The sequence below is a fragment of the Nipponia nippon genome, unplaced genomic scaffold, assembly GCF_047370975.1.
Source record: "Nipponia nippon isolate SJK-2023a ecotype South Korea unplaced genomic scaffold, ASM4737097v1 scaffold_1, whole genome shotgun sequence".
NCBI classification, from domain to species: domain Eukaryota; kingdom Metazoa; phylum Chordata; class Aves; order Pelecaniformes; family Threskiornithidae; genus Nipponia; species Nipponia nippon.
Window position 1 is genome coordinate 121213161 of NW_028262290.1, and position 17423 is coordinate 121230583.

The 17423-nt window shown below is 38.0% G+C and overlaps 1 protein-coding gene across 3 annotated transcripts in view; it reads right to left on the minus strand.

Moving 5' to 3' along the window:
* The window catches only part of ANO10 (anoctamin 10), a 125825-nt gene that overhangs the window by 33446 nt on the left and 74956 nt on the right, over positions 1-17423 (minus strand). For all 3 annotated transcript variants that reach the window (XM_087770616.1, XM_087770604.1, XM_087770598.1), the window contains exon 12: positions 9045-9161. In XM_087770616.1, the coding sequence (XP_087626742.1) occupies positions 9045-9161 (117 nt within the window). The remainder of the gene's footprint in view (positions 1-9044; positions 9162-17423) is intronic.

The window sequence follows — 17423 nt, forward strand, 5'->3', positions numbered from 1 at the left end:
AATAAACACACCTTTGTTGGACCAAGCTGCTTCACATCCGTCTGTTCACGTGGAAGGTTTTCCTCAGCACAAATTTTACTACCTTCAATTTGTGAGTTATCACAAATTTTGAGAAGCAGAAAAAGAGAGCAAGTGGACAAAACTGACCTGCCAAATAACGTGCATAAATTACAAGGATGTAAATGAAATATGAATTGATAATTTGTTCTAGAAAATTAGGAGTGGCACAAAAACCCCAAGCCAAAACCCAAATGCTGCCATATGTTCTTCAGCTTGTGGGACCTCAGTGGCTCCTAGGGGACAGTAATTTGACTAGGAGTCAACCACTTGCACCGCCTGCCAGACAGGTGTCCCCAGGAAGACACCTCAAGAGCCAGAGGCGTTCAAAGCCTGAAACCTCCTGCAATGCAGTCTTTCTCTGTCTAGCTTTGGAGAAGAAAGAACAACAATTCCACCCATCCTCAACTAGATGAGAGGATGAGGGAGAGGAAAGTTAATGCTTTAAGATAATTCATTGCTAACACTGAAAGGGTTCACAGAAAAAAAGTCATCTTAATGGACATTACTAGTGCAGAGCAGTAGTTGGAGAGCTAACTGCACAAATTGTGCTTGTGAATTAAGTGAAAATGTTCTGTATCTATGTATAGACTGTTGACACTGTTTATGCCTGGTTTATTTGTACATATCTGTGATTATAAAAAAAAGCTGTGGCCTACTAATTAAAATACTGCACCTCTAACTTATATGTTCAACAACCCAGACTGAAAGATAGGGAAAACAATGCAGAATGAACATAACAAGTGCTAATTTTTATCTTGTCTTTTGAAAAATCACCCCTCAATACATTTTCAACTATATCAACTCTTTAGATGCTGGGGGAAGGTACAGAATTAGACACTTGAAAGTGTAAGAAGCAATGGTCCATGAAACCACCTTTACAAAGCACTCCATGATGAAAGTTTAAAAAATATTTGCACAAGAACTACTCTAACATACAAATAGCATGTGCTAACTTAAGTCGTATATACAACATATTAAAGTATTCATGGACGCTGCAATTTAAACAAAATTTACACATCTAAAACTTATTTTTATGTTATTCAGACAAGCAATTACATGCCATTTCAGAACACAAATTATCAATCCATATATATAGCAAGGACTTGCCTATTCAGCGTGCATCTTACCCACTTCACTGAAATGGCAGATACGTACCAGAGTGCTATTTCTCATACAACAAAAAGTATGAGCATTCAAGGCAGCACCAGTAGGCATGCAGATTTTTTCACGTTCAAAATGAATAAAACCCCAGTGGCTGCGTAAGCAACGTATCACATTCGATACTTGTTCTTAGAATCACCACGATCAGGCTGCACAGCATGCACCAAGACTCAGCCATGGTGCAAGTGTCATCACTAGCAACACATGGACGTGAATCCGCTTATAAATTTTTGTCTCTTTTTCAGGAATTCTGTGGGTTCCTGCTTTTTGATCTCTAGCTAGTCTCAGAAAGAGTTGGTGTCATCACACCTTCAGTTGAAAAGTCACAAGTGGGGACACAAAAACGTTCTTCCCAAATGAATGGGCTTTTGGTTTTGCTTTTTCTTCTTAAAGAATCATAATTTATTTTGGTTTTGCTAACACTTTTATACTGAAAGCAATTTTCAGAAACATACTCTCAAGAAAGGTCCAGCATTAAGGAATTCATGTTTAAAATAAACTGGCAAAAGTATGTTTGAACACAATCTGTTCTGCTATGACTGGGTGCAAGTCTTTTTATGCTTAAAAAACTGTGTTATGAAAATATAATGAATTTTACTTGGATTATATCCCTGCTGCTACCAAATACATGCAGATGTTACATTAAGACATGTCTGAAAGCATTCTGACTATTCACTAAGGAAAAACTGCATTTGCAAAGTTAAATTAACAGGTTTGGACCCTCAAAAAAATCTATAGTAAACAATAGTGATTAATTAAATGTTGTAGTAATGGTTCTATTTTAACATCACCTGTGAGTTATGTCCGATTACACAAACCAGTAGAGCCCATCAAAAAAATTGCAGTGACACATTTTTTTCTGGAAAAATGAGGTTATGTTAATTTTTTTTTTTTTTTTTTTTTTAGAAACAATACTATTTTTAAGGATTTTTTTTTGTAAAAACATAAAGCAAGTGTTTTATTTCATCTAATTCTGTTTTAACCTAAATTCAATGTTTGAGCTCGTTTCACCAGTCTTTCCTACAGCTTGTCTTGCAAATCTTTGATTATTTGAATGAAACCTTTTCATTTCAGCTATTTGCCTTTCCTCCTGTCTGACTGCAGCCTTGTGTTTGCTCAGCGTTGCTAGTGAGCATGGAACAAGCGTCTGCTTTTATTATCAGTGGCATTTTGAGGGTAGTGCTGAAGCTATAGGTAGTCCTTTTCTGAGCCCTCTAATTCTGGTAATTATAGCACTGAATGAGGCAGTAATCCACTGAGTTTGCTTCAGCGTCATAAAAACTGTCTTCAGCTCCCATTTTGCAAGATAAATAAGCAGGATGTTAAGCACTAACGACTCATGCTTTCCCAGTGTTAAATGGGGGGGGGGAGGGGGGGGAAGATCCTGTTCTCCCTTCCCCCACCAAAAAAGGGTCATTTCTCAGGCTCACTGCCAGCTCAAGCTCAAGCAGCTATGTTGGCCCATCACGCCCATGGTCATATTCTGAGACACGTGACATGCTAGGAAATGGAAAATATCATAGAATCATGGAATGGTTTGGATTGAAAGGGACCTTTAAAGATCATCTAGTCCAACGCCCCTGCCACGTATGGAAATTGTCATTTGAATTGTGAAGTAAAAGAGCCAGAAGTTGGAAAATGCCAGAACGAAGTTTGCTCACGTAGCCAGCTTTACCTGCATGTGAAAAAGCTGGCAGTTACTAATTAACATTCAGTAGAAGCTGAGCATTCCCATTTAGCTAATTTAACAATACTAAAGATTGAATTATTTTTTCAAAACAGCTGATTAGCACTGGTACAGTGCTCTTAAAGGCAGGTAAGTCATGAGGAAGTACTTTCCTACACATATCAGCAACTTTCAGACATGGATTCATGACCTGTTTCTTAGACTTTTGTTGTATGCAGCGTGGACTTTGTAGAAATTTATCACGTACACATTAAATGCCTGAGCAATCTTTACTCTTGTAACCAGCACCTCTTGTTCTCACCCCATTCCTACTGGAGATTTCACGTAAAGTACAGCAGCTTATCCTCTTACATTCTCTCTCTTTCTCTGGTGTTTAGGGAACAGTATCTTTCCCACTCTCTGCATCCTTTTGGTTTGTGGAGTTCTAGTTAACCACCTATACATAAGTGAAGGTAATCTATTAAGAGTGCAAGAACAACAGCTTGAAGAGATGCAAGGAGCAAGCATAAATGCTGCCCCATACAGAAGACCCTTAAGTTAGCTGTATCTCTCTGTTTTTCTCTGAGCTACAGAAAGCTGTTCTCGGAGAGGCTAGGCACTCTAACAGGATGGGGCCAGGTGGGCCAGCACACTCAAACTTCTGGAAAGGCTGGGATTAGTGCTAGTGGGTACTGCTCTAGGGGAAACAGCAAGGTCCAGCCATTGCAGTCAGAAAGCTCTGCAACTATTAGAGCTGCTGCAGTGCAGTGAATTGCAATGTTAAAGCACTGAAATAACTTCAAGCAGAAGGTCTTTAACTGGAGAAAACAGCAACTTTTACATGCCAGAATACCTGTAGAAGGAGGAAGAGTTTAAACTTTCCATATGACTGCACCTAGGTAAAGAGACACCTGCCTCTTTCTGTCATTGTCTTACCATCCCTTTCAAAAAGAAGCCAATTAACGCGCCATCATGTTTTGTAGAAGCTTTTGGTCAATGAAGATGATACAGAGATCAGTCACAGCATTCTTCATTTCTTGCATTTCCTGGAGAGGGAACCGAGACCCGAGACCCATTTTCAGGAAATGGATGACATTGCTGGAGAAACCTTACTGAATGTCACACCTACTGTTGATTTGGAAAACTTGTTATTCTGCTGGAAATCATTAAGAAGGAACACTACTGACTTACAAACACCTAGATCTCACTCTAAAGCAACTGAAGGAACTGTTTGTGGATATTCAGAATATACCACCTCCACTAAGCAGTTGTATGTAGATGGTACAACCACCATGGGAGATACTCTATGAAAGAGCGAAAGGTCTTTCTCCACTTGGCCCAGGCTGAATGACTACGTTGCTTTATCTCACTCTGAAAAGAAATACACCAGGGAGGATAAAGGAGGCATATTTTCATGGCTGGTGTTCAATAAGCTTGACCCTTTTCATTGCTGGCAGTTGAGGAAGGATGACAACTGTCAATCAGCTGACCGGGCCCTTTGCTCACGAGCATGTTATCTATCTGGAGTCTCTTTCTGGTGGAGCATTTACAGATGGACACCAGATATCCAACAGACAGACACGCTTCTTCAGAGGAAGCACTGAAAGGCTTCACTTATCAGAAGGAAAAGGCATTCCTGTTAAAAGATACTGGCCACCAATGGCTAGAACACCCTAAGAAAGGAAGCCAGAGCACAGGGATGGCGGGATGTTTATAGATTAGGTCCCCTTGGAGGTAAGGGCTGAGGGTGGGGAGGGAACTGGGAAGGGACTCCCAAAACAAAAAACCCTCCACAACCCTCCACATCTGCATTGCTGCTCCAGCTTAAGGACAGGGTTTTTTTTCCCCTGTAGTTCTTCTGAAAAAGCAAACTCTTGCACTAAAATTTATTTCTCTGTTGTTGCTATCAGTGCAATGTTTATTCTGCTGAGATCATGAAGGAGATGCTATAAGGAAAAACATCTTTATCCAATTTAGATAATTCAGATTTTTTTAACGCAAAAGAACCACAAAAAACACAAGCATTTTTACATCAATAAGCTTTTCTTTTCAGAGCTAATACTGATGCTGTCTAGGTAGTTGCACTTTGTGAAAAGATATGCCATTCCCCACCATTTAAAACTTTATTTTTCCTTGAAAAGTGGCTACTTGTTATACACCATGTTGGAGTTGGCACTCTCTGTATTTCATGCTTAGAAGATAACCGCATGAATAATTATTTTCCCCCAATTTGTCTCTCGTTTGCTTTGCCTGGGTCTAGTTTCAGTGCAGAAAGAAGGTATTAACCGCAATCAGAAGAAAGTAGTACTGGGAAGATCTCATAATACCTGAAAACATGACTATAATCTAGTCCACAAAATGCAAGTTATGCTGTTTAATATGTGGTTGTCTTGTGTTTCTGGAACTTAGACCTTTTATAAGGACAGACTGCTGACCCATCTCCAACCATGCGGGCCTTTTGTCTATTCATTAAGCTTTGATCTGTCGAGAAGCTAAAATGCTTATCAGTGTAGCTTTCACTGTCACTGCCCCAAAAATGCTAGATAGTGTCCTCACACTAGTTTTACAGCATTGGTCCTCACCTACACCTATGGTAATTCCTGAACCACTGAAGAATTAATTGACTGTTCCCTTGCTGCTTGCAGACACGCCTATACTTGGTCTCTCTTCCTTAAAATAGGAACTCGACCAAAGAGCATGGCATGCTTCTGCACTTGCAAGAAATAGATGCAACAGAGCAGAGTACTGCCAAGAAGCAAGGGGAGTATCAGGCATCTCACCCCACTTTACTAGCTAGCTACTTCCCTGAGAAGGATCGTGATGTTCACCAGAAAAGGGTCCATCACCCTAGCAGCAGACATTACCCGCTTCTAGGAGCCCAGCACCCAGGCTTCCTTCCGGGTGACAAGAAACTGACAACACTTTAAGGAGTGCGAATGCAATCGCTCCTGCTCCTCTTCCAAAAATCTTGATCCATTTTCTCTTTAGTCCCCTATTAAAGAGTTCACATTAATTTATTCTCTGCCTCAACCCCCCCAAAAATAAGGGTTTAACCAGCCTCCTCTACCATTCTTTGCACTAAAGAACATCAGGGAAATTTGAAGCAAAGTCTACAGATGTAGCACATTAACTTTTCTGAATCCAAACTGGAGAAAGTATTTTGTCTTGAGTTATGTCAACAAACTTCGTTATGATACTCCGAGTATACCATAACAAAGTATTTTCAAAATAGATCAAATTACTACAACCCATTCAACAGTCCACTTCCTTTCAACAGTCTTAACACAAACTATGTAAAGAAATGTTTAAAAGAAGCATTTCAGAACTTCCTAAAAACCTTAAAGTTTGAGAACTTCAAAACAAGGCTGTCCTTCCAATAGAAAACGATTTTTTTTTTTTTATTATGGCATTTTTCACCATATAGGGGGTTTTAACAAGCTCTAATGACGATCGTTCATCTCTATTAGGGAGCTGAGACACTGTATTCCCTAAAATCCCTTTCAAATAGACACTAACTCAGTCTTCAAATGGATTTGAACACAGAATAGTTACAGTCCCACTGCACCAGGTTAAAAAGCAATTAGCTTAGCATTAATGAAAATGTAAAGGTGCCCACACTGTCTAAAGTTAAGGAGCCCAAGCATAATCAATACAACTGTTCGAAGCAGCTGTATGAGGAGATTTTCTCTCCATCCGCTATATATGGAGCCCAATAATCTGTTTTGGCATCTGAGAGGTTTACAGTCTGATAGTGTTAATACCCTTCTAACAGCTACATCCCAAGACAGCAGTACTCTAAAAGCTCACATGGCAAAACAGAATGGCATGCATGTCTGGACAGCATCAAGAGAAGACTGTGATGCATACTTGCACAAAAGTGAATAAACCAGTTTCTCTGTAACATGTGATCCTACAACACATTTGCCCCAGACTTTTATGTTTGTTTTTTTAAACAGTTGGTTTTGGGGTTGTTGTTTTTTGCTTGAAAGATACAACTTAAATTACCATGATGACTCTCAGTAACAAGAGGAAGAACTTGAAAATGCGCTTCTAAAATAAATGCTTCAGTATCTTTCTGCAGTGCCAATGTATTACTTTTTTAAATGCAGATATTTTTCACTCAAAAAACTAAGGCACCAGAAAAAAAGGCCAAATCTCTGTATGTCTATGGGATACATAGCACAGTATCAGTCAGAGGAAATCTAAAAAGGTGATGGTAGATACTTGTGTCTGAAGTACCTACCGAGGCGCCTAAAAACCAGCCAATATTCTCTGTAAATCCTGTAGGAAGTCTCAAAGTATTAGGTGAGAACTGCCAGGCTTCTGGTTCTTACTGAAATTCAGACCAACTTTTAACTACTGAATTAATGAAACAAGCCTGAAGAGCAGGCATATATTATCGTAAGGAATGCACAGATGCAAGGATAGGAGATAAAGGCCTAACTGCTGACATGCACACTCATACTGAAAGAGACCCTGTATATATTCCGGTTGGCACGTTATAACCAAAGGTGACTGTATTCACTTGAGCTTAAGGTTCCAGTGGATGGCCTAGTTTTGCCTGTCTACAAAATGAAAACTGATAAGGAACAACTAAAATAGAAATGTAATCCTGTTCCTTTTAATATTACCTAAAAAGTACATGAGATTCATGACCAGCTCCTGGTAACTTCACATTGACATACTAGAGAAAGGCAAAACAAAACTATCAGGCATTAGATTCAATTGTAGTTTGGATTTTGTTTGTTATGGCTGATTACAGAAGACAGTGCTGCCCTCGATAGTGATGTTCTAGCATCACACTAAACTGTGCAATTTTAACTAGAAAAGGCAGCGTATTGTTTACAGGCTCAGCTTGTCAAGAGTTAAGAGATCATTTTGTCACATGCGGCTATGGTAGATGTTTTAAAAAGTAATCTCCAGTTCTACACAAAAACCACAGTATAAAGGAGGTTACACACCTGCACACGAAGAGTATGTTCATATAAAACCATGCACTGCAGCGTAAAAATATCTGAGCTAACAGTAAATAGGTGAACCAGTCTCTGCAACTCCATGCTGGTTTGGTTTTCTGGGTTTTTTTTTGGTTTTTTTGGGTTTTTTTTCTGATATGTAAGCTAGCTTAGAAATCCTATCTACCATAGTACAGTTAGAAACTCCTAAAGTATGCTGCCATTGCAAAACCAGCTCTGTAGAATCCCAGTATCCTACTGAAGCTAATCCGATTCTTCACCTCTTGTGATCTCCACCACTCTCTCTATGGAATAATTTGTTAAAACAGAAATTTTCAGTAGAAAAATCTAGTTCCTGATTTTCCAAAATTGCTTTGGAATGCCTGTTAAGTATATTGTAAAATATACCTTATTTATGCAATAAAATGAGAATAACGTAGGGACAGGAAAATAAGGCAACATTACCTTTCCCTCATACATACTTACTTCTTAAACATTTTTTTTTTTTTAAGTTCAGTCTTTACAATTTCTGCTTGTATTAGAGCTAAGTTAACTGTTTATTTGTGATGGTATTTCAGCAATGAAAGAAATCCTAGTGTTCAACAACAAATACCTCCAGGGGATGAAACTAGGTTTCATAGAGCCCAATGTCCTTTAAATGTGACAATATAAACAAAGTATGTTTGCACACACAAGGACAATAGACATTACAAGTTGCTACCTTACCAGCCATACCAGAAATTTCAAGCTCTCTGAAAAGGTTGACCATTTTCCTGGTGTTGACTCACACAAATTGGTGGGTTGAAAGGACAGATGAATTGGTTAAAACTTCCAGCTCTCTGCTCCACTTCTTAAGCAGTGATGGGTTAACAGAAAATGAAGCAGTATCTGAAATGCTACAGTTTACAACCCAATGCGTAGAAGTAAACCAGTACTGTTTTCTATTTATTTAATACCCTGTGCTGTGCACTGTACTACTCATGACTGTTCCATGCTCCACTTGGCCACCCCAGCTCTGGCACCACAACCTGCGAGGCAGAGGTGGAACAGCTTTAGCTAGCTAATCTTAATATAATGTAAACAGGAATTTCAAAATCCCTGGATTTACGTGTTCATCCACCTACACCAAAAGCAGAATCTCCCTAGTTCATCTTTCCTTCAGGCCACCAATGCTTTTCACTGTCATATATGTCAGTTGCTCTTACCTGCTGTTTGAGAGCCTCTAGAGATTCAAATTCCAATTTGGCTAGTTTTATCTGGATCTCTCTTGGTTTATCCGGAATTACAAATGCCATGATAAACTTTATTGCTAGTAGCAAGTGCTGGAAAAAAAGTAAAAAGAAAAATATTGTTCTATAGAGTTTGAAGCATGAAAAGAACAGCATAATATTATTTCCAAATTTTAGTAATAGAGGTATAAACAATTATTTCTTGTGACATGTACAACATGGATAGCAAACTGTAATCACATTGAGCCTCAGCTAGTCCATATTTTTTCTATTTACAGTCATTCATAATTTGAATATAAACATATATAGTTTGGCTTATTTTCATAATAATCCTATTTTCACTATGTACTATAAATTTCTAATTCAATTTCGTATTTGTGATTCCACATAAAATAATAGCCTTTAAAACATATTATTGGTGCATAGAAATTAAATTATGACGCCCAGCACATACAGTTTCGTAGTGAAATTTTTACATATATATACATAAACATAAATGTAATTACATATAATTAGACGCAATTATAACTACATACATGCACGCACACATGTGCGCACGTCATGATACAATGAAACAAGCACAGTGTAAAAAATATGAACAAACCCAGAATTTCTGCATTAGAGAAGTTATTAAAACCTAAGAGCAATCCTGAGAAAGCATTAGAAGAGAACAAAACAAAATAAAATATGATCTTCAAAGAAGTGCGACATTCATGAACAGAAACTTTCTAGGAAATGGAGAAGCATTCCACATATAAGAGGCCAAATTAGTCATAATTTATCACAGAAGGTTATAATCTTATTTAAGAGAAAACAAGCATGAAGTTCCGTTGAACATAGTCATTGACCAGTCTTTAAATTTCACCTAAACATGCACCATTCCCCTCATCTCACCAAAAACAACTGTCAAACTGCCAAGGCAGTGGTTTTGTTTCTTCATTTTTGTCAAATATAAATATAATCTAAACAAGAATCATGAAATCTTATTTTATCAAGGGCTGAGCTAACAGTATGCTGCATGTTTGCACACAGGAACTTGCTCCTAGCTGAGAAAACCCTGACCAATATAAGGCAACACTTAAATACACGTGCTTAACTTTAAGCATGCGCTTAGGTTCCGCTGATATGATGATACTCAGACACGCTTAAATTTAGATTGCATGTCCAAGCTACTTATCAAATTTCCCTGAGTTTTTATAAAATGGAACAGATCAGTGCTCCTTTCTGAAATACATTTTGCTGAACTATATGATCTTGATGCACTTGGGCACATGAATAACAACGTAACAGACCAAAAATCCCCGAGATGCCGGAATAATGTGAGCAAGAAGCTAGCAAAACCACTACGGACTTCATGGGAGTGGTGGTGAAACTCTAAATAATCCAATTCCAATAAATAAGGAAGAGTTAAAGTAAGAAATCAGATAATAGTATTAAGTAAGAGAACAACAACGAAGAGCCATACATGAAATTATTTTAAAAAATGTGTTACAGGAAAATAGTTAGTAGGTCTAGGGAATTAACTGTTAGTGCAAGAAATAATACTTTATTTAAGGAGGTGAAAGGAAGGCTGAAAATTAATGTAACGCTAATACATCATCAGTGAAAACCCGAACACAGATTAAGAGGTTAATGAAGCAATTAGTACTGCCGCTGTGTAATGCAATGGGTAATACCGCATTATTAAAAAAAAAAAAAATTACGTCAACAGTAAAACAGTCTCCCACTCATACAAATTTTGTTTTCCCACTCAACTTAATAGTATCTGCTGCTAAAGAACTTTTCTTGGGAAAAAAAAAAAAAGATAGCAAACAATGTTGGTTTATGCTAGAAATACATAACAATAAAAGATATCTCAGAGCTATCACTGGAGGAATCTCTTAAATGGAACGAGGTAAAATGTTGAAGACAATAACAAAAAATAAGACAAACAATACTCCTATGCAGAATAGAGTCATAAGGAATCACAGGTTGAAGGGGAATAACTAATCTACAGATAAAATTTTGGTTTGGAAACAGGAAAATAAGGAGATCAAATGTGGAGTAACTCAAAACTAGATAACAGGATTAGGGTAAAATCTTACGCTTAAGGCAAATGACTGGCAGAACTAGCAGAACCTGAGGGATTTGGACAGGGATATTTATCTGAAAAGTTACAATGGACATTTCAGTTGAAAAAAAGACTCAGCATCACAAACTGTAGCTTCCAGCTGCCCAAAGTCCTTTGGACTGGAGTTCATCTCACTTTGCTAAATAAAAGAAAAAAAAATCATATTTTTTTAATCATATTAAAGAGCAACAATCAAATTTTGGAACTGTAATTGTTCAGCCACTGCCTCTTGAAGAACCTTGAAAACATAAGCCAAGCTAGTAACTTTACACAGAGGCTTCAAAGGAGCTCCAAATCCAAACAATTTTTACAAAAATAAACCAAAATAATTTCAGGGAAATGTAAATAATATCATGGAGGACAGAGACTGACTGCGTTTCTCCCCATTTTTGATAGGGGTGAGGAAGGAACAGGAGAAGAGACATATAGGGAAAATAGAAATAAAACCAACAAAAATGCTGCAGTTAATCCTGGAAAACACTGTATTTTTTTAAAATAGATTTAGAAGGGCAACGTGTTTTAACAACTTCACCATGTGAAGAGTTTGATTGTTGTATCAACTGACCAGAGCCCAGCAGTTCAGCAGAATTCCAGAAACGGGTTTTTTGGCAATAGGCTACCTGCTAGCCACATGTATTGAAAAATGCCTTTGACACAAACAAACTGTTTGTCAGAAAAGTCAAGTAGCTTTCATGCCAGCACAACTCAGAGCCTGTAAACACAAGGATGCAGCCTTAAACATTAAGGCAGAACCTCCGATTTAGAAAGCCTTCAAGCCAGAAAGGGCTTGAAAGTTGGAGTACAGATAGGGAAAGTCACTATTTTTGCTTGCCCTACTGTCATCCTTTCCTAGGCATCCACGATGGGCCACCGTAAAAAAAGATGATTGGGTTAGACAGGCCTTTGGTTTACCCCTCAGAACAGCTTTTTTGTGTTCTTTTCCCTCCCACCAAAACAAGGCTTTATCAGTCATAAAGTGCTCAGAACTGCATGGGATGTCTCTGTGCATAAGACTGTGATCTCAGAAAACACGTTGGACTTAACAGACAGCAAATTCAGTTCAGTCCCACCTCGTAACTCTCTGTGAACTTGAAAAAAGACAGCCTTCCATGGATAACTTCTCCAGCTGTTCCTATGTGCAAATTAGGAGTAATATTAATAACACTGGGAAGGTAACTGGCAGAAATTATGAGTGTGGGTCATATGATTCATGTAACCTCTTTAAAAGAAAATGTATCTGATTTTATTAAAAATTTATATTGCATTTTGGAATTGCCATTTGACCAAGGAAATGTAAGTAGTTATTAAAGAAAAACTCAAGAAAAAGTAGGGAGATGAGTAGTTGCCTTCATTTTATCGGTCATATTCTGTACGGATTTCTTAATCTTGTTTTAGTATAATTCCTGCAAGTCAGATCCATGAAAAGAAGCCATCTGCTTTCAACAAAGAATTGCCTTAAAAGTACAGTATAAATCACCAGAATAGACAGCAAAATTCTCGTTCGTAGTATAATGTTACATTAATGCTAGTACGAATATGCTGCAAAAAGAAAATACTAAAGTTTATGCAAATTTGCTACACAACTAGTGCAAATGTATTTGTCCATTACTAAAATTTCTTCATAGAGTTGGGTTTGGTTTTTTTTATTTTAGGGGTTTTTTGTTAAATCAGGTTACAAACCCAACTATTATTTCTAACTGCAACCATTAAAAAGCGGTGTTGTTTCCAAGAACATGCCCTTCATAATGATTACAAGAGGACTATTTCACTGCGAGCAAAACCCAGGATAACATTCACACAAGCTGTAAGCTCTCCGATGCCAGCAGCAAAGTCCCCTCCTATTCTGCAATCTGCCAAGTGGGCACAGAGAGAAACAGCAATGAGTCTCTCCCCCTTGATAAATGCAGTGCCATCAAACTATCTGTGGTCTTGTGCCAGGTGCTTAGAGAGCCAGCAGAACTCTTCTGTTCTGCAAAGCCACCGACAAGAGTAGAAGCAGCAGCTGTGTTTTGCAGCAGTGGGTCCCCAACCTTGTCTCTTCTAAAACAGAAAATGCAAATTAAGGTTAAATTCCTGGAATTTTGAACAGCTAATTTGATTTCTATAGTGGTCTTACTGCAGCAATTCCTGTCAAAATCTACTCAACTGGAAAAAAAAAAAAAAAAAAAAAAAAGGTGGGGGGGAGAACATAAGCAGTAGCTGTGTTGCTGGTTAGCTGATAAAGTGCATGCCAAACATCAGCTTGGAGAGACTTCAATAAAATTTTGTATCAAAAGCCTATTTTAGAATCTAATATTTATAAAAACTTTCAATTAAAATCAGAAATTTGGACCTAGTCCACCCTAGAGCCGGTATGTACTATGAAACAAGATGGTCACTGGTTATTACCGCTGTGTAGGTAAAGAACCCAACACAAAAGCCAACACCTGAGAATGGCACATCGCTTTGAACCTCTGTTCTCTGCTGGTATATGCAAAATGCCTTTGCCAATGTAAAGGAAAGTATCACTGCAAGATCATGTTGCTGTGAGAGCAGAAGGCAGGGAGAATATTAGATTCTTTGCTAGGCCTCCAGATCGCAGTATTCTGACATTAAACTAAGCTACGATCAAAGCCTAAGAACAAACTAAAAAATAAATTTCTCTCTTTCTGTGGCAACAGTTTTTAGCTTTGAGAGTCTTGCATCTTTCCGAGAGCAGAAAAGAGGTGGGAGGAAAGTGAAAAATAATTCTGTCAAGGGAGCAACACAGGCAATGAAAAATTTCCATAAAGCTCAGGAAGTTCAATTAAATTAAATTGTCTTTAATAGACAGCAATAAAATAAATTTATGAGCAAATATTTCTGCAATATGCATAAAAAGAAAGCACGACCAAACTTTCCTTCCCACTTTTAGACTGAACTGGCTTCACTACAGAGTCTTGCTAATGGAGCAGAATCATCACAGCTGAGGGACTTTAAAAAGGGCCTTTCTTCTGCTACACTGATAAATGCTGCTTTTAAGACCTTACGTCCCATATATTATTATGGAATTTTTATAAAATGGGAATGGAATCTGCCTTAGTAAAAAAAAAAAACCCTCTGATATTCCTTTCAAAATTTCATTTTATCCACAGACATGCCCAAAATCCTGGGGCGGGGGGAAGGGGAATGACAAAAAGGTTGTTATTTCATGTTGGTTGTATTTCAAGGCTTCTTCACATCTCCTGTTCAGCTTGAGACTTTGTCTTCTCTTCCCACAGACATAGGCATGCGCACACTTACAGTCCAGATGCCTGCCCCATCTGCATGCTCCATCTACCCCATTTATCCCCAAACCAGCCCAACCCATCTCTCCGGCATTTCAGCCGGAATAAGCTCTCTCCTCCTCCCTGCCAAAACTCCAGGGGAACGCGAGGACCACAGTGCAGCCTTCCTGCCTCGGATTCCGTGCCTCCTGCCACTCCAGCACAGTGAAGCCTGTCTCGGCTCTCAACTGGAATACGCTCGGTACAGGTGAAATGTTTGTGCACTTACACCTGCCGCGCTCCTTGAAGTCTCTACAAAGCACACAAAGCAAAGACGTTTTAGAAACTTGTACCTGTGCCAAGTTTGAGCAGTTTTCTCATAGGAACATCATAAAGCACATTCTTTAGATCAGAGTAAGCCTTCTGTCAACCTTCGCATTGCTGCTTCAGAGCATAGATGCAATGCGTCTTGTCAACACAGGAGTAATCTTATTTTTATGTATTTATAAATATTCTGTATTTATCTCATTTTTATATTTATATGTTTTCTCCTTTCTTAAAAGGAGGAAGGCATTTATGCAAAAATGCAAAACTTCAAAACTCCAAACTGAAAAAACCTATCCAGCAGGGAGAGTTTCAGCCTGCCCCATTAAATTGTGGCTGAGATAGATGCAACTAAACAGAAGCTTATTACAAAACATGCCAGAAAGCGTAAGCAGAGATGGCATTACCCAGTCCATTTACAACTTGTAACAGAACGCCCATTCCTTCCTCTTAGATGATGAACATGCGCGCAAGCACGCACACGCACAAACCCGCAAAGGCTGCCCAAGGAAAACCGGTAGCTACGTTTCTGACAGAGCATCTCACAGACCATCAGGAGGGTAAGAGCAGATCTGAAACCTCCTCTTGACCGTACCAGCACGTTTGTGAAATCTAGCCCTGCTCAACAGGGTATTTAAGCTTATGTTTAGCTTTCAGCGTATCTATAAATATATTTATGTTCAGAAAAACATTTAAGCCTGGGCTTAAAAGTAGATTAAAAAAGGGTCTTAAAATTCAACAGTTGAATCACAATACATATTTTATTTTCCTGGGGGTGGTAGGATGTGACATGTACTAAATTCACCTGTCTGAAGAGATGAATGCCGGCTTGCACAGAGTCTCCTTACATTTACACTTCTGAAATAGTTTTAATTAGTCCAGAAATCCTGGTCTGTATTTTTATTACCAATCCACTATAAAACCTAACAAGTAGAAATCTATGCTGAAAAAGATACCAGGCTTAACATGCAGTTTTGAGGCATATTTCAATCATGAAGACAAGTATTAAGCTACAGCATGAAAACCAGGGTTTGTTTTGTTACATACATTAGCAGCACTGGCCTCTAGTAGCACTGATACACCCCTCTTTCCAGTGAAGTCTTGGCCTTATGCCTCAAGACTATTGAACTGGTTTCTTTCAGAAGAAGCAAATTTACTCGAAATTCTACAATTTCTTCACATAACTATCACTATTGAAAAATAGCCAATTCCAGACCAGTGCTCCTGAGCAAGAGTCTAACATAAGACAACATGGAAGATTAAAAAAGAAAAGTAAAGGTAATCTCTAAGGAAGCAGATTCTCTGGCCATGTTTCCAGGAAGTAACTGCAAAAGCAATGGGTTAAGCAAAGCAAAAAATAAAGTAAAATATTGCAAACATCATCTCCTAGTGAGGGAACTGGTCTCTTCTGCCCTTAGATATTTTTGTACTCTCCTTCTGTTTTCAAAAAAGCTCTACAAGACCAGTTGGAAAGCAAGCAAAGCAAGCCAGTACTACTGCTGAAACTTAGTCCTGCTCTTGGAAAGCCTTAGGAAGTATTTAAACCAGATACAACTTTAAACATAAGTCATCGGGGCAATCTGTTAAATAAATAAATATTCTAACAATGCACATACTAATAAAGTTGAAAGCACAAGTAATCTGATCAACTGAATAGTTGTGACAATTTTTTCGTCCTACGGCACCATTATACTTTCTTGTAACTCAATAGTCTTTAAAAACAAATTTTCTAATTATTTATAGATTATTTCTTACTAATGCTTAAACCACAGCTCTTATACATTATATTCAGTCACTAATGAACTGAAGCAGTATCTGGTTTTATTAGCCTTTTTGAAAAGATTTAGATGCCCAACTGTTCTCCATAATTTTCTCCTACAGTAGCAATTAAGGCGTGAGGCAGCCCGCAAATCTATAGAAATTTTGTCACTGAGTTATCTGATGCTGCAAAAAAGCCACTAGTTCTTTATTTCTCAGCATCTACATATCTGTTCTTTTTATAGATCTTTTACACTGCTATTTTTAAGCCTACTTTCAGATTACTTTTTCAGGACTTTCTCTGAATTGGTTAAGTACTTTTTGAGATGTCGAAGCAGGAAAAAAGCAGGGCAGGGGTTGGTAAGGTAGAGTGTTTTATTTACATACCCAAGCAACACTCTCCAGGCAAATTGCCATTTTTAGGTCTATCACACAAAATTAAACATTCACCAGGTTCTAGAAACACCTGCTGAAAGAAAAAATTCTAAGTAAAAGAACCTCTGATACCAATCTTGTACACAGACTTCTGACTGACTGCCGCTTGGGAAAAAACAGTTACCCTAATAATCTTGTTTTATAAACACAGCATAGTCTGTGACCCAAAATATTTTATGACACAGCACACTTGCAAAACTGTCTCTATAAAAGTCTCTATAAAAACACAATATACACAAATGAGTCTTTCAGAAATGTTCTAAGGCATGATTTTTCTCACATTTGTTTCATCCTGTAGTCAATTCAAAAGACATGAAAAAAAGCATTGTAGGTGTAAATTTGTCATGTAGCTTCTAAGTATTTGCTAATGGTTAATTTTGCAGTAACCCAACAGTCTTGAAAGCAGCATGATAATGCACCCATCTCTATGTTACCATTTGATAATCCTGAAATATTTTGGCACAACCCTTATCTCAATTTATGGCTAGCGTTTAATAGGAACTG